This window comes from Siphateles boraxobius, unplaced genomic scaffold, assembly GCF_051911475.1.
Source record: "Siphateles boraxobius isolate OS27281-9 unplaced genomic scaffold, OSU_SipBor_1 35, whole genome shotgun sequence".
NCBI lineage: Eukaryota > Metazoa > Chordata > Actinopteri > Cypriniformes > Leuciscidae > Siphateles > Siphateles boraxobius.
Window position 1 is genome coordinate 1,258,841 of NW_027508975.1, and position 25,147 is coordinate 1,283,987.

The 25,147-nt window shown below is 38.0% G+C and overlaps 1 protein-coding gene across 6 annotated transcripts in view; it reads left to right on the forward strand.

Moving 5' to 3' along the window:
* The window catches only part of trps1 (trichorhinophalangeal syndrome I), a 127,608-nt gene that overhangs the window by 17,913 nt on the left and 84,548 nt on the right, over positions 1-25,147 (forward strand). For all 6 annotated transcript variants that reach the window (XM_077195763.1, XM_077195759.1, XM_077195760.1 and 3 more), the window contains 2 exons: positions 19,904-20,724; positions 23,616-24,709. In XM_077195763.1, coding sequence (XP_077051878.1) covers positions 19,904-20,724; positions 23,616-24,709 — 1,915 coding nt within the window. The remainder of the gene's footprint in view (positions 1-19,903; positions 20,725-23,615; positions 24,710-25,147) is intronic.

Consider the following 25,147-nt stretch of genomic DNA (forward strand, 5'->3'; position numbering starts at 1 on the left):
ACAGTATTTTTGCTATGAGCTTAGTGATAGTTCCCAAAAAAGTTAAAATTGATCAGATCATCTCATTCCAAATCTGAATGACTATCTTTCTTCTGTGGAACATAAATTGACATTTTACTACAGTTTTTTTTCTTGTTCGTACAGTGAAAGTCAATGGAAACAAACTATTTGTTTTCCATCATTCTTCAAAATATGTTTTTTTTTTTTTACAGACGTGCGTTTATTAATACAAGTTTAGAATGACATGAGGTGGATGAATTTACTTTTTCGGTGAATTATCCCTTTAATGCTACCCATACACTACACAACATTCAAAGTCGTCTTTTCAGACTACATAACTGTCTGTTGTCACCTATGTCAGTTCTAGGCAAAACACATTTCACACTACAGGAAGTGTATCGCAAAGAGGTATAGATATTTAATCTATTAAATGTCTGCTAAATGCAAGTGATTAATCAGGGCTAAAATTGTGTAGTTAAAAAAACAACAACTAAAGTTAGGGTCTGTAGTTTTACCAGTAGAAAAGTTTTGCAAATAAAGAAATTTGGTCACACTTTAGATTAGGGTTCAATTCTCACTATTAACTAACTATATTATTAACTATGACTTTTGCATCAATAAACTCCTATTTACTGCTTATTAATAGTTAAGGTAGTTGTTAAGTTTAGCTATTGGGTGATTAAGGGATTTAGAATATGGTCATGCAGAACAAGGCATTTAATATGTGCTTTATAAGTACTAATAAACATACATTTCTTCAATTCTCACTATTAACTAGTTGTTTATTAGCATAATAGCATGCATATTACTAGGATTTTGGCTATTACTTTTTGCTTTTTGCATGTACACTTACATGAGATAAATACTGTTCACTTATTTAGGTAACCTTCCCATTATTGCATGCTTTAGCTCGTAGACAGACCTTAAAAAGAAGTCTATGGTTAATGGGCGCAAAAGAAGTAATCACAACATTTTTCGAATATCTTTCAGGCTTTGCAAACCAGACACTAATAACTGTCTGTGGTCAGACTTCGGCCTCTGATAGGCATCAGGCTGGAGGACAGGAAGGCAGGAGTGGGTTTGCTCTGTTAAACACAACACTAGTGAGTCCTACAAGCTCCCTCTCCCCGTCTCCCAGACTGAACTCTGCTGGCTGCACTTCATCTTTGTCAGGGGAAGATATAGAATTAGTAGCTTACCAGGCATCCCTCCCCTCCCCATCACTACCCACACCATCCCATAACTCTTCTGGCAGGCCCAAGGAGCTGGTTCCTCATCTGTGGAGGCCGCCAGTCTCAACACCTATTATGGTCAATGGGCCTGGGTCCCTGTCAGGGCCTGCTGCCTTTTTGATTCACCACTCGCCTCGGATTCTTCCCCAGGTCGCCGTCTTTTTTCACCATGTCTTCGACTTCCAGATAGGAGATAAAATATCCATAAACAGCACTTGAAAGAGAATGTAAATGTTTATAGGCTTCCTGCAAGACTTATCTGATATTGTTCTTATTTATATGTCGGGGTCGGTTGACTTGGAGGCGGTCATGGCGGCCGAACTGGAGCCAAGCAGCTTTTAGTGCTCCTTCGGCTCGTCCCTGCCAATTGTAGAGATTTAGGCGGACAGTTGGATGGTGGAGAACCGAGCCAGTGACACCAGGCTGGAAAGTATGTGGTAACAATACAAGTATGATTCGCTTCAGCCCCTCCCACCTCCTGCCACCTAAGCTTCACTCCAATGTAGGGCATTATTTGGGCAATCATTTCTCGTCCTGCAGCTATATAATAAAGAAGCAGTGTTTCTTATCCACTTCTTCTATGAGACAGCTGGGTCTTTCTCAGCTGTTTGGTGCAGTTTTCAATGCATCTTGAGGTAGCTGGTGATACTGAGATCTGAAATTGTTTTATAATTAGATGACTGGGCCCAACAAAACTATTTCGAATTATATTCTCTCTACATCATGTGGACACCGTGACTGCTCTAGATTTGCACTCTGTCAACAAACCTGACACCGTACGTTACCTCTTTTCTGGCATTAGAAGGAACACCAAGGCACTCAGATTTCCCATGCAACATTGCTATGCCATAAATCTGCATGCTTCGACCTGCATGCTATAGTTAACTGGGGCGCTGACTCTATAGGACGCTGTTGAGTGGACAGCCAGGCGCTTGTGTAGGCGTCAGGGATTGGATTTGTCAATTGTGCTGATATGTTGAGGGTGATCCGAGCCCCGAGCACTCCACTCAAGGTAGAGTTATTGTAAAGAGGCTAAAATGTAAAAGCTCTCTAGCAAACAGTCATACTCTTGCATGCATTCACATGCACTTGCATGTACAGGCTTTACAGTCATTATATTTAGATGAAAAGTGTAATATTTGCTCTTATACAAGTACACAATTGCAACGAGACCAATTATGGCTCTTGCACAGTGGAAACCACACATATGCGCGCACAGAAACTATTACCTGACCTTTTCTCTGACAAAGACATTGCTAAAGAGAAAGAAAGCAACATTTTTTACCATCTTAAACAATGCCTACAGCTCATGTCTGAGGCAGGGGTTATAAGATTCCAAAGAGGTATGCATGATTTCAGCAGAAATTAAATTGTCATGGTTCTCAATACCAATTTTGATACCACAGTAATATATGCAATGGAACACACTAATTTAAAAGTTAAATATCAATGTAAATATTAACAAATTAAATTAATACAGTAACACGTAGCCTTCGAGTATTGTCAAATATTGTCAGAGCAATATTTGAGATGCTATACATTGAAATTTTGCCAATGATATTTTTCTCCCTGAGCAGAATTTTAGTCACATGACACATTTAGGAATTTATTTGGTAAAAGTGTTTCCATTGTGGTTTATGTGCATGTGTTTTTATCAAATAAAAAATGTATCCACCTTAAGTGAGCATTTAAGCTTTTTTATGCACAGTTCTTCAGATATAGGCATTTCTGTTTTTATGCAATTTCCCAAACTTTTCCCAAAAATAATGTGGATAGAAACTCGGCTACCAAATTGTGTATTTTGTACAAACAATACTGAAATACTGTTGTATTGTTTTTAATTTTAGTATTGACTTTTTCTGTATAGTTTTATTTAGTACTGACTATTATAGTCACTACTTCAGTGCTTTTGACATCCCTATCTCACAGTATTGCAACTATCTTTCACATGATCACAGGTGATCAAGCGCTCAAATCCTGCAGGAGTTTTTCCTGTCTTGAGCAGGCCATGTTCACCAAGCCTAATGATATGCGGCCTACTTCTCATGGTAAAAAGGCAGTGTGACAGACAGTTTGTGTTATAGATAGCGGTGACTTCAGACCTCTGCATGTCTAAGGTATCATCTCCGTCCTCAGTTTACTTCAGCCGTCTTGTTTGGGATGCCCTTTCTGCTAATAGTATGTATAGCTTGAGACCTAGTCGAGAGCAAATGAGGTGGCATATTTTTCCGCCTTCAGGTCATGCTCCTGCTTTCGATTTCTTTTTATGACAAGATTTGGTACTTTTTCAGTAAGAAGTAAATCTAAGTGCATTGCAGCACAGAAATGAGTTGTGCTACATGAAGTGTTGAATGAGGCAGAGTTCCCATGATAAGGGCGACAGACAGGTAAGTCTTTGCTTAAGGATCACAGATGGTATCAGAGGGTGTGGTTGTTTCTATCAAACAGCCCTGATGACTAATCGGTCCCAAGGCTATATGGCATTTGAAAGGAGAATTATTGTACTAAGTAAATAGAGGAGTCTTGTACAACCAGTGGGGTTGAACTGCTTTTCTTTACATAGAAAATACCCTACATACAGCACATATGAGTTGATGCTCGGTGGTTGTTGGTGCTTTTTTAGTCTTGGCGGTGGTGAAAAAGCCATGTTTACTTAGGCAGCGCGAAGCGTCCCAGGTAACTTAGTTTGTGTACAAGGGTGGAGATACGAACAAGTAGCAACTGACAAAGAATATTGTGTGTGTGAAGGTTTATTTGAACTGTTTGTGAACTACACGAGTTCAAAGGACCTGCCTGTACTTAGCGTCAGCAGCTTTTCCACTGATGAATCTCAAGGTTAAAGCCCTTATTGGTATGTTAAGCGAGTCTTTCCACACATGATTGTGTGCAAATATTTAGTCGGAGATGCCAGGTGACATACCTGACTTTCTCGAAAAGCACTTAACTGTGCCTAATCACATCTGATCACGTTTGGAGTCTCTCCAGAGAGGCAGCAGAGAGACTCTATTACAACAGGCCTCGCTGTCACCAAGATCTGCGTCTAGTTGTGGTTCTCTGGGCAATGTGATGAAGATAATGGGTTGTTTTTTTTCCTACAGTGGCTTGAAAAGATTTCCTCAGCAAGTGACATTTTGTAAACGATGCTGCAGAAACAACCTTTGGCCTTTCACATTCAGCCAAACCAAGGGATGTTTCAGGTTCAGTACAAGTGTGTGTTTGTGGGATAATGTTGATTATCACCGTTTTTTTTTCATTATTATTATCATTACAGTAATGGAACTATACATGTTTTTTATTTAAAAAAATAAATACAAATAAAAAAAATTGTACACAAATGCAGTTAAAAATATTTGTGTATTTTAGGGATGCACCAATATGAGAATTTCTGCCGAAACCGATAATTCTTTATATATGAACCGATATATTGGCCGATAAATCTAAATCCACATTTTTCTATAATATTTTTAGAGCCCGATTACAAAAACAAAGGTCTCACCATTAAAAACATGTCCCAAGCACTTCAACATAAATCAAACTAAATAGCCTAGTACAGTAGAATAGATTGAATCAGTGTTGAATCAAGTTTTAAAATTAATTTTAAACTCTAATGGCCAACTTTCCTTACTAAAAAACAGTAAGCTAAGACGCTTTCTTAACTAAAGTGTCTCAGATGAATGAAATAATCCATTATTTATCAGCTTTAAGATATCAGCCAAATCTTCTTATTGGACCGTTAATGATAACATTAAAAACAAACATATATCGTCCGATACCGATATAGTGGCCGATATATTGTACATCTCTAGTTTATTTGTGATGTAAAATTGTAATTTTGCAATGGTGTCTTTTGCATGCATCTCATGAAAGTTTAGGCCTAGTGATTTTACATGGTCATGAATGATGCAAGTACAAATACTGAAATATTACAGAATTATACGGTTGTTTGTGAATTGTTTCATGCTTTAAAGTTTGTGGCTATATTTTTAAAATGAGGGACAAATCGGAATTATTTTCTGTGCTAATCGACATTATGCCACAAATGCTGTTGATAGAACTTGACTTGAACTTGGAACATTTCTTTAACTGTGACTTGAACGAAGACCCCGGGCTTTTGAAGGTTATTTTTAGACTCGCACGCAAGATATTACTGTTAGATTTACATGTGATAAAACATCCCTGCTCTCAGTCTTGTTTATTTATTTACTCAAAGAGTTCCCCAGTCTCAATGGAAAGTCAGGTAGTCGGTTTAAAATGGCTAGAGCCCTTTAATGAGTTTGTGAGTGCTTTAGAGAAGCCTGAGGTATGTCGCAACGTTTTGTGCTTTTAACTCAGAGGGGAAATGCATCTCAAGCTGTGGTTTACTGTTGGTTTCACACTGTAGCTGCAACGGCTTGCTTTGAATAGTAAAAAAATATCATTGCAGCAGAGGAGTCGTCTCAACTTTATTTAAAACTTTCTACCTGTTAATTTTTCTTTTTGTTAAACTCTCGTTCAATCATCTTCTCAACTCGTCTGAAATCTCTGGATGTCTTATCTGGAGAATGACTCCATGTTTGGTGGGCTGCAATCAGACGTTTCCTCCTGGGTAGGACATCGGGGAGATGTCAGCTCGTAAAAACCTCATAACCATTTCAATCATCAAGGTGCAGAGAAGGAAATTAAAGCTATTGTTCCGCCTGCAGGGCCGTTTTAACTGTCTCCGAGTCCTTCATGGGAAAGTTAAAAAACATCACAGAGCAGGAGGTGTTCTGCTACTCCATAAACAGAGGAGTGTGAAAAGAGGAGAGTGGCCCAGAGCAGGGGGAGAACAGAGGAACCCGAGCAGAAGTGATTTCTCATCAGTGCCTCTGGGCAGCACATTGTGCAATGAACAATCACGTCTAACTTTTCCTGTTGCTTAAGAAATATAATTTTAGATGGGTGCTACAGCACTGCTTGATGTGTCACACATGTGGTGTGACTTGCTTTCTCAACTACAGTCTATGCAAAGCATAGTCTGGCAATTAATTAGTTGTGCTGTTTATATAATGACTTACATTTTGCCTTTTTATGTATTTTTTTGACTTGAATAGATAAACGGCTTCAGGCGGCGCCTAAAAATTTACCAAAAGTGTTATTTTGTGAGTCATATTTTTGCTGTGAATTACGATTAAAAAAAAAAAATCCTGTATGTTCTGCAACGAGTAGCCCATCACATCTTTTGTTGTGTTGACGTATTAAAATGAGACTGAAAAATTAAATAAAAATTTCAGTGAAAAATAACCCAACAAAAACGTTTCACTCAATGAGTTTGTGGCGACTGGCAAAAGTGAGGGTTAGCTTTCCATGTCAGAAAACACTTTTTTCTATCAGTCCTCATCTCTGTCAAACGCAGTTGTGCCAGAATGAGAGAGATAGAAAGTGATGGACAATGAATGATCACCCAAGTAAAAGTGCAGCAAGGCATTGTATGTCGTGCACACATTGTGGAGCTAAAAATATCCATTATTCTTGTTTTAATCGATACTAATGTGGATTCTTATTTTTAAAATCTTTATTCTCTGCTGTTTTCTGTTGACGTGTGAATATTATTTGTAGAGCAATTTTTTTTCATTTAGAAGCTTAAAATCAAAAATAAATCAAAATTGCCCTTTTCATCTCTGCACGTTATTCCATAAAATACATTTTTCGTCTTTGTAATCTTTAATCAAAATTCCATAACTTGCTCTTCCTCTGAAATGAACTTCCTTTTCCGCTGATGTCTCAAATAGTTATTTAGGCAGTGTTGTAGCATGCATTTGATCTGGGTCCTTTCTGGTCTATAATGCCAACTGTTCAATCCCCCCCATGTTGATTGTCCTGTTTCACTCTAACATGTCACATCGAGGAAGTAAATTGTTGCAACCGGCAATTCACGTAAACTTTAAAAAAACAGCTATTTCTCAGGTCCTTTAAGTTCCATGAGGTCTTTCTTCCCATCTGTCTCTCCTTCCTTTCTCTCTCTCTCTTTACACACACACACACACACACACGCGCGCACGCTCTCACACACGGTGGCGTTGGCGGAAGCCTGTTATCTGCAGTTCTCTCTAGAGCGCGTGATCCCTGGCCCTGTCTGGCAGCTCGGGGCCTGTGATCACAGGAAGCTTAAGGGAAGCAGTTGTTCTCTGTTGTCTCCGGTTCTAGCGTGCGCTGATTGAGTGCACAGGGGCCAGGTCATTCAGACAGGGGCCCGCCCCTCCCCCTCCCCCTACACACTGCCTGACTGGAAGCCCGATTCGGGAGAGGTTTGGGAAAGGCTTGGTTTAACTTCTTCTTCTGGTTTAATGACACTCTGGCCAGAAGGTTCTGGGTTTGGCAAATTAAGCAGGTAGTTGTGAATAAGGTGATTGTGTGCTGTATGCTCACATGCAAGTTTGAAAATGGTAAGAGTCTCACTCAATGGCCTTTTTATGGCATTATTGGATAGGACAGTGTAGAGAACAGACAAGAGGTCAACCGATATTGCTGATATGATATATATATATATATATATATATATATATATATATACGCTGCCGTTCAAAAGTTTGGGGTCGGTAAGATTTTTAATGTTTTTAAAATAAGTCTCTTTTGGTCACCAGGGCTGCATTTATTTGATTAAAAATACAAAACAAACCCAGTAATATTGTGAAATATTATTTCAATGTAAAACAGCTGTTTTCTATGTGAATAAACAGTAAAGTGTAATTTATTCCTGTGATCAAAGCTGAATTTTCAGCATCATTACTCCAGTCTTCAGTGTCACATGATCCTTCAGAAATCACTATAATATGATGATTTGCTGCTCAAGATAGGACAAAACTAATATATTTATGATATCATAAATATATTAGTTTTGTCATATCCATTACCATGCCAAAAACTCTTGAGTTGTCATTGCAAATATATACTGTATATTCACTTAATTTTAAAATTCTTTTTAAGGGTTAGTCATTGTTAACTTTATAATAAACTTTCATTTGAATTAAACATTTTCCAAAAGTAGTGCTGAAGTTTATTATAAAGTTAACAATAATTCTATATTGAGTTAATTCTATAAAAGTTGATGAGGGTTGATAAGATTTTTTGTATGTTTTTGAAAGAAACCCTCTTATGCTCAACAATAATGCACTGATTTAATCAAAAATACAACAACCACTATATTGAGAGCTATTATTCCAATTTAAACATGCTTTTGATAAAATATATTTTAAACTAATTTATTCCAGTGTTTAGAGCTGAATTTTCAGCATCATTACTCCAGTCTTCAGTGTCACATGATCCTTTAGAAATCAGTATAATATGATGATTTAATGCTCAAGAAATATTTCTGATTATTAATGTTGTCAACAGATGTGCTGCTTCATATTTGTGGGGAAACCAAGAGATTCTTTAACAGAAAGAACAGCATTTATTTGAAATAGAAATCTTTTGTAACATTAAACACGTCTTTACTGTCACTTTTAATCAAGTCAAAGTATCCTTGCTGAAGTTTCTTTCAGAAAAAATAAATATTTCTTACTAATCCCAACCTTTTGAACGTTAGTGAAACGACATGATAAAGAATTCAACAAATATTCAGCATTTGATTTCAAAAGCAACTACTGGTAAATCAGTAATATAGCAGCTTCCTCTATATTCAGATGTTATGATGACATATTGGAATGTCTGTCAAGCATGTTGCGGTCGAGTGCAACAGGTTTACATGTTCAGTTGATTAAGAGAAGAAGTGGAGGGAGGGGGGTTCAAACTTGCCAACACTGCCAAAGGCAACAGTTTTTGGTGGTGCGTCTTTGATGTGAATGAGTTCTCATGAATAAACATGAAGGGGGGTTGTGTTGGTTGTATTGTGTACCGTTGACATGCCACGTAAAAAAGGGAAAAAAAGTCACAGAGAGGCAGTTAGTCACGGGCCCTTCTTATTGAGCACGTCACCCTTTCACAAGCTGCCTCATGGAAGGAAAACAGGGGGTGAAGAGAATTATGGGAAAAGCTTTTTATGTCTGACATGCCAACCCCTCCTCTCTCTTTACTCCCCAAACACACTCTCTCTCTCTGACGTTTCTCTGTCACTCTTGTGCTTTCTCCCTCTTGTATACTGAAACGTCACATTGCTTAAGGTGAGGGGACTTCCTGTCACTGAGTTGTGTGTTTCCAGGCTGGATGACTTTAATACAAACACGGTGGAATGAAATCATCCTTCAAAAATCGAATCTTGTGTTTAATGCACAGCAGTAATTAAGTGTGAAGATAAAGATGTACAGCGAAAAAATGTGAAAGTTGATGAGGTCTAATTTTCTACCTGAAATGCATATTTCATATGTACACTATCGTTCACAACAAAGTAATTCATACTTTTATTCAGCAAGGAACCATAAAATATATCAAAGGTGATTTTTTTTAACGCTGTTCTTTTGAATGTTATATTCATCAAAGAATCTTGGAGAAAAAAATGAATCACCAGTTTCATCATATTATACTGATTTCTGAAGGATCATGTGACACTGAAGACTGGATTAATAATGCTGAAAATTCAGCTTTGATCACATGATATAATTACAGTTTACTATATTCACATAGAAAACAGAAATGTCAAATTATAATATTATTTCATAATGTTTTTACTTTATTTTTGATCAAATAATTGTAGCCTTGTTGAGACAAAAATCTTGCCGACCCCACACTTTTGAACGGTAGTGTAGCTTCTCAAATCTCTTTTTTTCCTTCCCTTGTAACTCAGGAATAAAAAAAAAAAAAACCCTGGCTATCTCCATGGAGTTTTAATGAGGAACACCATAGTCTTCTTTGCTATTATTTCCCCCTCTTTTTTCCCTTTGCATGCTGATATTTCAAAGTCAGTGGAATATTGGGCGTAGCGTAGATCGGCGTTCCCGGACATCTGTATGGAGACAGATTTCGGGAGTACACGCCTCCTTCAAAGGCCTTACTGTTGCAGTGGCAGTATTCGTTTTTATCTTCTTTCTCTCGCACTTTGAGGACGAGAGGAGATTAGTATGCCATTCCACACACGCGCACACACACACACACACACACACACACACACACACACACACACACACACACACACACACACACACACACCCTCTGAAGAAAGCCCTGTGTTCTGGCAGGCCTGTTGATTTATTTCAGTCTCTAAAGATGTCTCCTCACTTCTTGTTTACATTAAAGGTTGAATCTCTTGTGAGAGACTGCCTACGTTCTGCACTCCCTCGTTTGATATTCAACTCTTCCACGTAGAATCTGTGTCCTGATTTTTGCAATCTGTTGACGACTAGATGCTGCTTACGAGAAACTGAAAAGATGAGATCACTGAAAAGAGATTGTGGTTGCCTTGGTAATAACCTTCTGTGTTTGTGTATCATTTGTGTTTCGCCTCTGGACCGCAGCATTTGTAATATTAGACTTAAAGTTAACGGTGTGAATGCAACGTATGGGGCCAAAAACTGAAATGAGTGTTATTATGCAGACATTTATTATAGAAAATGCATAATTGTTTCATTGTGTTAAAGACCCATTGATAGTTTTATTCTCATTTGATGGCATGTATGTGCTAGTGTACTCCTAAAAGTTTGTAAAATAGCCTTTTGCAGAAATGAATTTAAAATCGACTTACTTTTTTCCTCGAAAGCTAACCAATAAGTATTATTGACATCGTGCACTACACAGATTTTTGTCCGATCAAATACCTTCCTATAAGTAAAATCTCCATTCATTTTCTCCGTATGGAAATGATTTTTTAACGATCATTTATAAACCTTTTAAAGATACGAGGCTGTTAATCAATAGTATTTTATTTCTGTTGAAACCGTCAGCCTGCGTTATTTCAGCTTCGTTTTAAAATAATCATGTTTAACAGTGGAATTCGTGGTGAAAAACGACATTACCCATGATGCTTTACAGAAAATTCCACCAATCAGAGAGTCGAAACAAGCAAAATGTGCCAAAAGATCTCATTAGCTCCGCCTACTGTGAATGATGTAATCCAGTCAGTCTCCCAACGCTTCCAAAATACTTTTTACTATACTTTTATATACTTTATACTATTTTAATATGTATGCATATTTTGCAATATATACTGTTATGTCTATATATACTATATATGCAATATATACTGGCCTAATCGACATTAGTAAATTATTGTAGTTTTATATTTCTCCAGTGTTTTTAATTCGATTATGCTGCTTAATGGGACTGTAGTTCTTTCTATCACTGAAGCCATTAGGTACATGGTCTTGTACTTTACATTTTTGGCTGATTTTCAAATACTTTTTGGCTTCAAATCAAAGTTTGTAATGTTATGATTCTTCTTGTAGCTGGTTGACTTCCTTCATGGCTTATAACGGTTTAATGAAGACTTTATTTGAAATCCCTACGGGAGAAATGAATGAGAAAAGTACTTCCGGAACCACGGAAAAAGAGGGTGGGCACTGTTGCACTTTATTGGCTATTTTATTATTTAAAAAGGGACCATTCTGATTGATATATCCCACCCAAACTTCCTGTTTTAAGTCACTGATAGATGCAAGCAATTGTTGTTCTTTACCTGTCACTATTATGTTTTATTTTGTGTTTTATTTTATTTTATTATTTTATTTGAATTATTTTGCTTTGCTTTGTTGTTTGCTTTCCATTTTCTCTTTCTTTCTTTCTTTCTTTCTTTCTTTCTTTCTTTCTTTCTTTCTTTCTTTCTTTCTTTCTTTCTTTCTTTCTTTCTTTCTTTCTTTCTTTCTTTCTTTCTCAAATATTGCTTATTTTAAGCTCAATGCTTACTAATATGCGCATTGGTATTCAGTTGTGATGATGTCCCGCTGTCTCTCGATGCCTGTTGCCTGTTGCATCCTCAAAGTCACTTATTCGCCGCTACTCTTTCATTCGGTTTCTATGGAAATGTCTGTGTACTTGATTGGCTGTTCCGGATCGCACAGGAGATTTGCAAACGGACCAACAATAGCTGGCAATGAAAATAAAGTAAAAGTAATTTAATTAAAAAGGAAGGTTCTTCCAAAGCTTCCGATGCTTTTATCTGCCGCTGTCCGGGATTCACGTAATCAGTGTAACTGTAAATGTGAATTTCTTCACTCGTACTTTTAAAGGAAAGAAACTCCTTTTTCAGATGTATGGTAGAGAGAGAAACGTCCTGTATCTGAAGAAGAAAAATAAAGCACTTAAATGAAATTGACTCAACGTCACAGCTTGGACGTTATCTTGCTTTAGAGGCAATTATTTCTTTGCCATGTTTTAGCCCAGGGTCAAATCAGTGTGACACACAGCCACATGGTTCATATGTGAAAGTGTGTGTATCCCCCGATTTGGGAGGTGGATATGGGTGATGTGGAGTGACTCAGAGCCCAGTTCCTCCTCTTGACATTTCGCCTTAATGATAATTAATTGCACTGCTTCTATCTAGCATCTCACATATGTGTTTTCCATAGACCCTCCGCATGCTTGAAACTCTGCTCCACACACAGACAGTAATGTGATTTATTCCTAATGTTACAAACGAGATTAAACTCCTCTGGAAGATGGATCGGGGTCCTTCGAGTTCTTTCTCGCCGCAAAAGTCTGTGGCGGTGACATCATAAAGGATGGGAGGAATAATAAAGGAGACTGTACAAGGTGGATTGTGGGATAGCTGGGGGAACACTTTTATGACGGCTCGCTCTTAGACGTGACGGCACACACATGGTATGCCTGACGGATCCGAGTCGGGGCTAATTGCCATGTGTGCTGTTGAATATACCATTGTTAGGATGGAAAGCAAAGCCTGTTTTGTTTTAAAGTGACGTTTTTTGCTTTTTTACTGGTTTTGTAGCCCCAGAAAGTTGATTATCGGCAAATCCCAGAACATGCAAGTAAAATCAGAAGGAAACGCAGTTCTTTTATTTGAGTTCGTTGAAGTTTAGCTCTGCCGCTGCTGTACCAGTTGCTCATTTAGAAATTAATTCCTCTTCCAGTCATGACAGAAAGCAATTAGAGCATATAGTTTCTCTCTTTTTTTTCTTTCTCCTGTCTATTGCTTCAATTTATGATGCCGGTAAATAAAGGATGCAAAATGAGTCTCATCATTTTAGATCTCGGGGAACTCAATATTTCGGCTGACTGATCAGCGGCGCGCATGTGCCCGTGCAACTGCTTTAGTATTTATATGAGGGAGCATCAGCATGCGTGTGTGTGTGTGTGTGTGTGTGTGTGTGTGAGTGTATAGGGTTTGTTATTTAAGTCTTCACTCGGATCCAGCCGAGACGGATTGAAAGCACGGGCCTGAGTTATGAAGGGCGTTTTGGGTAATGTATTTTTAATAAACGTAGTTTCTGGGTGGAGGATCTCTGCGTGACCCAGCGCTCCATGGGGTCTTCCAGCTGTGTGTGTGAATCTCCGCTTCCATGGGATCCTCCTGGGACCGGGATGCAGAGAGGATTACATCTAAACTCACAATGAAAGGCTGTAGGACACAAGTCTGGGACTGAAATAAAGCAGCTACGGACTCGTTCACGTAATTGGTGGTTTGTTCAGTATGGTCAGAAATGGTTTACTTGGACATGAAAATGCTGTCATTATTTACCCATATTGTTCCAAAACAGTACGAGTTTCTTTCCTCCTCGGAAAACAAACAGAGGCATTTTTAAAATTGTACAGGCCACTGTTTTTCATACAGTTGAATGGGGAATGAAGATTTCAAACTTCAAAAAAAATGCAAAATTACCCTAAACTAAAGTGTTACCGATTTAACACAAGGGGCGGGTGATTTTTCTGAATATTTACAATTCAGCAAATATATTATAGGAAATAGTGCAATGTTTTTAATGCACTTTTTATTTCAGTTTTATTTAAGGACCGACTATATTATCTAGATTTTTTAAAATAGTGTTTATAAGTTAAATAGAGAGTTGAGATTTGCAAAGTTTAATTCCTTTACATCAATATCAGTTCAAACTGTGAATTCAGTTCCATGAATCAGTTCAATTTATTGATGTCTTCTGTATTCAAATGTTTTGGTGAAACTTTTTTGTAGTTTGTAGTTGGTGCATTTAAGTTAAAATGATTAAATATTATACTTCTTTTAATGAAAGGGTATTTGGAAAAAATATGCCTTGACTATTTTAACTAGACTTTAAACAAAAAAAAACTTTTAATACATTTTTTGAAAACAATTTCAAAGGAAATGCATAAATCAGTCACAGCCTGCCTTATTTTAACAGTACATGAATCACTCATAGTTAATGGAAGGTTTTATCATCTTCCCAGTGTGTGTGTGTGTGTGTGTGTGTGTGTGTGTTTTAAGCACACTCATTAAGCAGTAATCTCAAGCTATGCAACACCTTACACTCTTAACTAATGCAACTGTAATGAACACACAAAACACCAACACTTATAGAAACAACTATTAGATTTCAAGCACCTGGAGATTGTGTGGACTCTTCCTGCATGAGTCAAACCCCTCCTCTAAAAATCTCTTCAGTGCTGACCAGACCAGGCCAGATTACTGAGGAAATCCCCTGTATTTGTTGTTGTTTAGAAATGGAATCTCCTAAATGGGTTTGACAATGAAGATGACATATGTGGAGTCACATTGCCTCTTCACAAATGAGGCACTGTGTGTGTATGTGGTGTGTGTATGTTGCCGGCCCTTTTGATATTAGAGATGGGCCAAGAGGAAGCCGGCCAGTGCTGGGTTTTTCACAGAGAGCTGCCTGTGAGAAGTTTGTGGATTTTTTTATGCGTTTTATGCACAACAGTTTACTGTTCAGCAAACTGCTTTTCATCTCTAGTTGATTTTAGCTCATTGTGATGTTGTGAAACATCTTGTGGATACGAAATGGATGATGCTGGAATTTTAATGAATTGGTTTAAAATTGGTATTTTCATTGATTTGACATTTGTATATTAGATATACATATATAATAGGTAACAAATTCTCACTATTGCTTATTAGCATGCATATTACTATGATTTTGGCTGTTTATTAGTACTTATAAAGCACATATTAATGCCTTATTCTGCATGAGCATATTCTACATCCCTTAATCACCTAATACCTAAACTTAACAAATACCTTACTAACTATTAATAACAGTAATTATGAGTTTATTGAGACAAAAGTCGTAGTTAATATAGTTAGTTAATAGTGAGAATTGGACCCTAATCTAAAGTGTGTCCATAATATATATCTGTCTTTATAATATATACAGATATATGTATTTATATATCATTATATATACAATGGTCATCTTTTTAATTTCTAAATTTAATTTGGATTTTTATGGATCTATAAAATAAAAAAGTAGTTTGGCATGATCTGTTAGTATTATTTCCTATTTTAACAAAACTGATGATTAATATTTTTTAAAAAAGTTGACCAAATCAAAGTTTTGTTTTGCAAACAACATAACTTATTTTTTCTTTATCATGGACACTTTTGTTTGTCATTGACTCATTGATCAATTTTTTGACCATCATTCATGCTTTTTTTTAATTTGCAGTTCATTTTGGATCATGCTGATCTCATTATAATTACCCTAATATTAACACAGAAAATGCGGGAAACAGTTACGCCTGGGTCTGTGTGTGATTAACTGTTTTAAAAAAGTATTTTTTTATTTTATTCAGAACACACTTTGAACACTCAATACATGTAAATGACTCATTGTGTTCTTCACCATGCAATGTTAATTGAACTATCCTGATGCGTTGCTCTTGTCATCGATCGCTTTTCTCCACAGGAATGTTGCGTCGCGGCATTGTCAGTTTTGTTTGTGCATATAATGCTTTGTGTGTGTGTGTGTGTGTGTGTGTGTGTGTGTGTTTGTGATTAAAGCACACAAAGCTTTTCCATCACCATGTCACAATGACTGTGATGAAGTGCCTGTCGACAGGTAGTTTTCTCTGATTAAAAAAACAACTGTCAAAACATAATATAGTAGCTTTAAATCATGTGTCTGATGACAGCAATTGACAACATTGTGTTAATTGTCTTCTCCAAGACCCCCTGGAATAATCTTCTTCACTAAGTAACAGTCAGTTAACACTCTGGTACGCTGTCTGATAGTAAGATATCACTCTGGTACCTTGTCCTTGTAAGATATCGTAGTAATACTCACCTATAATTGAGCTTTGACTCCTGTCATTAGATTACATTAGCAGAAGTGTCTCTGATCACTCGAGGGACAGTCCTGTTCTTTATTCAGTCAAGAGCCGCTGTCAAACCATTCACCCCCCTTACTTTTTTAATTAAGAAAATTGATTGTTCTGTCCTTTTCAAAAAGCATATTAAACTTTATTAAGTAAGTTCTTGAGTAGGCACAATAACAGAAGAGGAGCAGTTTAATATAGGAAAGGAAAGAAGGAGGTGTGGGTGAATAATAGTGAACTAGAGATTTGAATCGACTGGTACAGGAACGCAGCAAATGCCTGGGATCTATAAAAGCAGATTTTTCGGTTTCTGATGGCGGCCTGGAATGGTAATGTCTCACTGCTTCCCCTGCAAGTTTTAATATAATTGTGCATGATATCAGGTATTAAAAACTTTTCTCGTCCTCCCACTCCATTCCTTTTTCCCCCTTCTATGTTGGTTAAGATGTGTCTTAGTATTCGATCCCGATAGCAAGGCTGTACCTCTATTCTCAGAAAGGAAAATTAGAAAGTGCGTCTAGTCCAGTAAATCAATAGCTCTCTCAAATAGTAGCTTAATATGTTATACAAATTTTAAATTAAGTTAACATAATCCACAGTTTATTAAACAGAAGCAGGGATCACATCGTTTAGATTTAAACTGATTCGACTGATTTATTGAAAATCCCCTCAAAATAAGATTTTGCTCACAAATGCTCAGTTATCATAATAATAGCTTGTGGGTCGCAGCATAACTAAAAACATGTATATTCACGAGGCATGGGAATCGTAAGGTTTTGGCTCTGATTCATCTTAATGATTGTGGTTCTTTCAATGATTATTTTAGTACTTGTAAGAAAGAATATTTGGGAATAAAGAAAAGTAATTTATATTTCATTTACTTTCCTCATCAGTTAAATAATGAGATCATTTAAGGTTTTAATAGAACAAATATTACTAATCAGAACAAAGTTCTGTCCAAACAAACACACTTGTTGCGAGAACTTCTTTAAATTACTTTTCATAGTTTTGTTAGAGTTTCTCAGGCAAAAATGAAATCCAATAATTGCTCCTAATCATATAATAAATAAAATGTAAAAAATGGAAATGTATCTCATTTATGCAGTGATTACATTGTAATGTAAAATATAAAAGTATATACTGTGTGTTTGTATATATATATATATATATATATATATATATATATATATATATATATATATACTATAAATAATTATAAATATGTTTATTTTTTCAGTGTGTGGTGCTGTCTGCTCAAATGCTAAAAACATACTAAAATCAAACTATTTTTATTTATTTATTCCATGTATGCTTTTGACTTTTACTGGCCTAGAATTAATATTTTTTTTAACATTCCTTGATACTTCTAGGTTTTCCATGATGTTGGGACCTGTTTGCAAGGCATAAAAACTAATGTACAAAACCAACAAATGAGTAATCTTGCTGTGTGGAGCGGTAATTACCATTTAGTTTATTTGTCATCCTCATCAACACGTTTCAGATCACGCTGTGGCCTGCATGTAGTATTATGTCTTTGATTGCGTTTCTTGATATGATTCAATAATGATGTGCAGCTTTGGATGTTTCATGACAGTTTAAGAATGTAAGCTTTCAGAAACGACATCAGCCATTAGTTACATCTGTGCTACCATCAGTCACACTCGCTACGATATTTGAATAAATATCTTCTTCAAATGCGATCTCTTTTCAGCGGTCGTAATATGACACAGACAGGTGTGTTTCTAATCCATTTCCATTTTGATCGGAAGCACATCGACTGTCGTGTGTTTAGATGCTGTGAAGCTTCATATTCACAGAGTAGGAGATGCTGTGAGTGATTTGACTGGGTGTGGTTATATTTGTGATTAGATTTTCTGAAGACTTTTATTAACTTAGCTGTGGTTAAGGTGTGGCCCCTCTGCAAATCATGAATTGCTTTAATTCATATCCATTTGCATCACTGAGTAAATGAGGAAATTGCTTTCGACGGTCTGTCGAAATAAGACAGGCCCCTGTTTTGTTAAATCATGAGAAACTGTAATTGCCCTAAATTGAAAGTGGCCAACATGCACACCATCTTGCAAATGCAAAATTATGTTTAACTGTGCCTTATGGTAAACCTTTCACAGAAATTCACTTTTGTGCAGTTTGTGCCAAAGGAAAGTCTAGTTAATACTGCAATTTGCCTGCTATGAACAAACACGCATGACCTCATTTGAGTTCTGATGGAAATATTTTGCTATGAATCACTTTACAAATTCCACTTTTTTCTCTCTTTCCCTATCATCTTTGATTTTGGTAACTGATTCAAATGTGTGTCCCTAAGCCACATCAGTGACATAAGTGCACAGATTTTATTCATTAAAATATCATCAACAAAGGCCGGCACTGACATAGTCACTGATATTAGAACCTCATTTGCTGTTTATGGATTGAGCTGGAAGAGCAGAACCATTTCTAGGGCATTTTGTCTCCGATTTTCGAAATTCAAAGAACAATCCAAAAGCTTTTACAAAGAGCAGAATAGGTGTATTGGCTGCAAAATTGTATTTAGCATGCAAGCAAACAGAACCACACATTGAGTGCGTTACTTGAGTAACGCCATGTCCTAACCAGACGTGACGCCGCGACATCTTTTCCATGTTAATCAGAGTTTTTGTCCTAACCAGCCACGACGGCGATATGTAATGATTCGTTTTAGAAATGGTTTCTATTTCTCTGACGCCAAGACTGGAACGACAAAGTATAACGATGATAATCTCAGGTACTGATTATGATCTTTATTTAACTTTAAAAGAATTGAATGTGAGTTTGAATACCTTTATAGCTGTATTAAAAGCGACAGGATAATTCACCTCAGCTCTTGAAGGAAACAAAAACGTTCCTGAATATTGTATGAATATTTTTGCTGTTACAGGGCTTGAGTTTCGGAGTGGTATTGCAATTATTGAGCATAATTTGACTCATTCCCTCAGATTTTGTGCACACATAAAGCCTCCTTGTACTAAATTGAGTTCTTTTTCATTGCTTATACTGTATATTGTGCTTAACCAGTCAAATACACAAAAATATTGACAAAGTGCCGGTCTTGGTGAGATTTCACGTCAGTTTTGTTTTAATAGAATGTAAACATGCATGTGTAACAGTACAATAGATCCTGCGTCAGGTTTTAAAGTGACATGTATTCAAAATATCTATATGGTGGTTTTTCTCCATGGTATCGATGTCAAAGTTGAGGCCAGTGAAATGCAGACTGGCTCGTAACTTTGGAAAACCACTAGCCACAGTGCCTGCTGAGCAAAAAAGTTAATGTCAAGCCCTGGTAATATTTATGAATTTTATTATGTACAGAGAGACTCCGGCCACACGCCCAGTTCCCTTCTGATCGACTGTGATTTGTGATTGATTTGGTCACGTCTCGTAGTCGTAGCCTGGTGTGGACAGACAAATTGCTTGTTGCTGTATTCGTATCACATTGCGTCTTGTTATTAACGTTGGTCTTCTCTTTTGCTGGGTTCCAGATATGGTGCGGAAAAAGAATCCCCCTTTGAGAAGCTTCGGCAGTGAAGAAGAGGAAGGCGAGGCGGTGGCGGCCGAGGCCACGGGCCCAGAGAGCGGGAACACGGGGAGCCAGGCCTCAGAGCCCGAAGAGCAGGAGGAGCCGTCCTCTCCTGGCCCCATAAAACCAGACAGACCTGACTTACATTACTCCAGCCACAACCTGGCAGCGTCCTACTCCAGCCGCGAGGGCACTGATAGCGAACCGCTGGACTCCGCCAACTCTCCAACAACCTCTGACCCGGGTGAGAGAGTGGACGGCGAGGACGAGCGTATCGATCTGAGGCCAAGCACACGGTCGGGCGGCGTTATCGTCAGTAACGGAGAGGACACGCACAGCCCACTCGTTTTCCTGGGCTCTGTCAGCCCTTGTGGTGCTGCAGTCGAAGTTAAAGTCCCTCCTGTTACTCTTCATCCACTGAGGCCGATCGGGGGAGCTGAAGACGCCCCTAGTCCTCTGGGAGCTGAGACGGGAGCTCCTCCACCCACCTCACCCAAACTACAAGACTTTAAGTGCAACATTTGTGGGTACGGCTACTACGGCAATGACCCCACGGACCTGATCAAGCACTTTCGTAAGTACCATTTGGGCCTGCACAACCGGACGCGGCAAGACGCAGAGCTGGACAATAAGATTTTGGCACTACACAACATGGTGCAGTTCACAGCCCAGTCACAGGCCAAAGACTCAGCGCGGCTCCTCGGACAATCGGCTCAGAGCGGATCTGTGACAGAAGCAGGGTCACCCAGGTCCTCCGTACTCAACGGCACCTACGACGTGCAGGTAATCTCCAAGGGATGAAATGTTTCTAAATACACTTATTAATTCAGCACTTTAACAATACTAATGGTAGTGCATATGTACTATGTATATTGATGCAGTTTGGAGTCATCTGTATTGAAATCAAATCAAGTCTCCCGTCGGCCTTTCCTTATTTAATTCAATTCAAATATATATATATAGCGCTTTCCACAATAAACATCGTTTCAAGGCAGCTTTACAGAAAATGGATGAATCCACATTACAATTTGTAGTGATCCGTTATCAGAGGTGACTGTCTAAGTTATGCATTTCAGAAATGTACATATACAAAATCACAGTTAGCTAATAATGTATTAATTTAAACAATGGAATTTAAGGCAGAAACAATGAGCTTATTGAAGTAATGAATACTTTTTTTGTTTTGTTAACAAATTATTGTGACATTTAGAAAAATGTAGCATTGGTGCATGTTGATGCAGAGTTTGCATCATCTGAAGTCTTCGGCAGGAGTTGGCGCTTATGTATAGCACATTTCAATTAATATGCTGTCTTGTACGGCAGCTGCCTATGTAGGGAGCAAGGCGCCTCCTTATGTCCTGGAGCACAGCTATAGTCAGACCCATGGGTCATTAAGGCTTAAAAATGATGCATGCACATGTAACAGTGAAACTTAAAATTTATGTCACAGACTAAAACCACTAGATGCATGGTAACCGTATATGATGCATGCAAAGTCATGCACACGCAGAAACTCACACACTGATGAACATTGGCTTGAATTTATTTTGAAATTTTGACTAGCCCTCATAGAGTCTGCATTTGTTCATGCGTGCGTTTTAAAATAACGCCATGAATAAACAATCAAGCTGCACCATTGAAATCGAAATACAAGCGTCATTTGTCATATCACCTTGGTGATTTAGAATTTATAAAAACAAACAAACAAAAAATGTGAAGGAGATTAGTGTGGATCATGCTGGCACACTGTATTTGGCTTTGTTCTGTGACTTTTGGCTGATTTATCGTGGCACCAGTCTCACTGTATCATGTTTAAATGGACCATTATGAACAGTTGCCTGCTTTGCACATGTGCATGTACTCAATCAAGCAAGCTCACAGCGCAGCTTAGAGTACCTGAGCTTTTTTTCTTCTAATAACACCGGCCACGATCTTTTTCAATTCAACATCAGCCTGTCTACAAATTGTCGTAATACCGTATAAATTCTTAGGAAAAAAGTTTGAATAATGAGTCTATTCAGAATTCGTTCCTAGTGGAATTTTCCATGCAGTAATATCGACGACTGCGATTTCTCATTTTCCCAATGAAAAAAGGGGGAAAAAGAGCGTAGGGAAGCTCGTGAGGGCAGCCAGTGAAAACACAGCAGTCGATTTATTTTAAACGATGGGTAATGAACAGATGTCGTAGTCATTTATCTGCCCAACTTTCAGCACTGTTTCACTCTTCACTTCAACAATGTCATGTTTACAATTTAAGCGGCATATTTAAGTTTGGTTTGTGCGGAGAAAGCCAAGTTTGGATGCGTTTAGCTTGAGTCAGTGCAGGGCTGATTTTGCCCAGTTTACCAACCATGTAATGATTTTAATTATTGCTAACTCATTGATGCATGAAATAGTTAAGTGATAATAATATTCAAAATATACTCTTTATATTTTATAACATATTGTGTTTTTTAATATATATATATATATATATATATATATATATATATATATATATATATATATATATATATATATTTAATGTTTATATTTAATTTAAATGTATTTAATATTATAAAAACAATTAACTGCAATTATGTCGCAAAACTCCAGTGTGTATAAATATACATTTTGGACAAAATACCTAGCTTTTAGCTATTTTAAACAGTTGTTTAATTTTATTATTATCATTTACAATTAATAATAATTGTATTTACTTTGATGTGTATCATATTTCTTTTTCTGAGCTGCCTTAGTTATGATCTTTTATTGTTATGGAGGATATTTTATAGGTTTTTACCCCCCATAATGTAAAAAATATCTTTTGAGAAAATCTTTCGTGGTCTGTGTCACAAGTGCAGTCGTTTACATTTAATCATTTAAGTTTTAAACTCAGTTGCTCAATAGCTCAGACAGGTGATACAGAGCAACCAGCTGAGACTTTAAATTGGTCCACTTTGTATCTGTAATGTGTATGTGTAGAATTACAGTCAAGCACACATTACGCCTCGCTGTGGGTGTTTATTTAATCATTGCTTGAACATACAGCTCAGGGGCAGCTCAGGGGAAAGGGTCTGTCTGCGCTGTGACATTCCTTGAGTGTTTTGTCTGGAGCATGACGTTGAATTCCCCACAGTGCGTATGAAGCTCAAGACCTCCCACTCCTACTCTCTTCTGACTGTGACTGCCAGCTATTTATTCCATATGCGTGTCTATAGGCTGGACTTTTATTGCATCTTCTTAAGCCGTTGATCTGTATGTCTGTTTTTTAATATGCATGCAATTATACTGATTTAAAAGAACTTTTCCATTTAATTTCAAAGTATCAGAACTAAAGTCACACCTGGATATTATTAATCAGAAAAGATCCATTTCGTCTCTGCATGCATGGGTGCTTTACTCTTCCACTCTTCTACAGGTTTCACATGTTCCCCATCTGCTCGCTGGAGGATTTTTGTATTCTCAGCGCTGAGAAGTAATAAGAACATAAAATGTGATTTGCCTTTGTGTGGTGATAATAACCGCTGCCTCGTCTTGGAGATTGGGAGGGTTATTGAAAGTCTGTTGTCTGTCTTATTATATCAGACTTTTATTTCTCTGTAATTCTCTGTAACTCACTGATGATTGTTCTTTCCCTTTATCTCATTTTCCTTCTTTGTCACCCCCCCCCCCCCACCTCCCTGCTCTCACAGGTAACGTTAGCCGGCACCTTTATCGGAATTGGGAGGAAGACGCAAGATTGTCAGGGCAACACCAAGTACTTCCGCTGTAAGTTCTGCAACTTCACCTACATGGGAAGCTCCTCTGTAGACCTCGAGCAGCATTTTCTTGCAACGCACCCCAACAAGATGAAGAGTCCACCTCCGTTCAACCCCAACCTTGACGACAAGTCCTCAGCTGAACGGAAGGGGAACTGCGTACCGCGGATTGGGACGGATGAGCAAGGAAAGTGGGCGGATCGAGTGGCGGTAAGGGCCGAAGATGATTCTGTTGCTGGATACTCTGTACCGATCCGTGCATCAGACTCTCCTAGCCTCACTGAAGGTGACGCTCCTGCAGCGTATTACTGGTGCAAGTATTGCAGCTTTAGTTGCGAATCCGCCAGCGCCTCTCGGCTTCTAGAGCACTATGAGAAAAGACACGGTCAAGCGGCCGTCAGGGAGGGAAGTCCGGTGGAGAGAGACAGAAAGACACGTGACGGAAACTCACATTTACGAAAAAAAGAGAAGACTGGAGCAACAGGCGACCCTGAAACTGTAGTAACCAGTTATAATTGCCAGTTCTGCGACTTCCGTTACTCAATGACACACGGACCGGAGGTCATCGTCGTAGCTCCGCTTTTGCATCACTACCAGCGGGTTCACAGCATTCACAAGTGCACCATTAAACATTGCCCGTTCTGCCCGCGTGGGCTCTGCACCCCCGAGAAGCACCTGGGCGAGATCTCGTACCCCTTCGCTTGCCGAAAGAGCTCCTGTTCACACTGTGCTCTTCTTCTGCTGCAACTGACATCTGGAGGAACGACCCCGTCCCCGTCCCCGCCGGCTCCCCGAGGGTCCGTCACACACCTGTGCGACCAGTGCCCTTTCACCTCCACTGATATTGACTTGCTTCTCTTGCACTATGACAGCGCACACACCTCTCACACCTTACTGGAAGTCAAACCAGAGGAGGAGGGATCAGGGGATGGAGGAGCGGGACCAGGGCGGGATCATCCCGGAGAATACGCCTGCACTAAGTGCCATTTCTTCACTGAAGTGGAGGAGGAGATCTTTCGTCACTACAGGTAACATTGCATAACAAATCCATCTTTTTTTATATGCATATACACTACCAGTCAAAAGTTTTGGATCAGTAAGATTTTTTATGTTTTTAAAAGAAGTCTCTTTTGCCCCCCCCCAAAAAAAGGGGGTAATATTGTGAAAAATTATTACTATTTTAAACAGCTGTTTTCTATTTTGTAAAGTGTATTCATTCCTGTGTTTAAAGCTGAATTTTCAGCATCATTACTCCAGTCTTCAGTGTCACATGATCCTTCAGAAATCATTCTGATATGATGATGCTCAAGAAACATTTCTCATTATTATCAATGTTGAAAACAGTTATTTCTATTTTTATTTCAGGATTATTTAATGAATAGAAAGTTCAAAAGAACAGCATTTATCTAGTGTCAGTAAGAATTTTTATATTATTTTTTGGGGGAAATAAATAAAAGAAATCCATA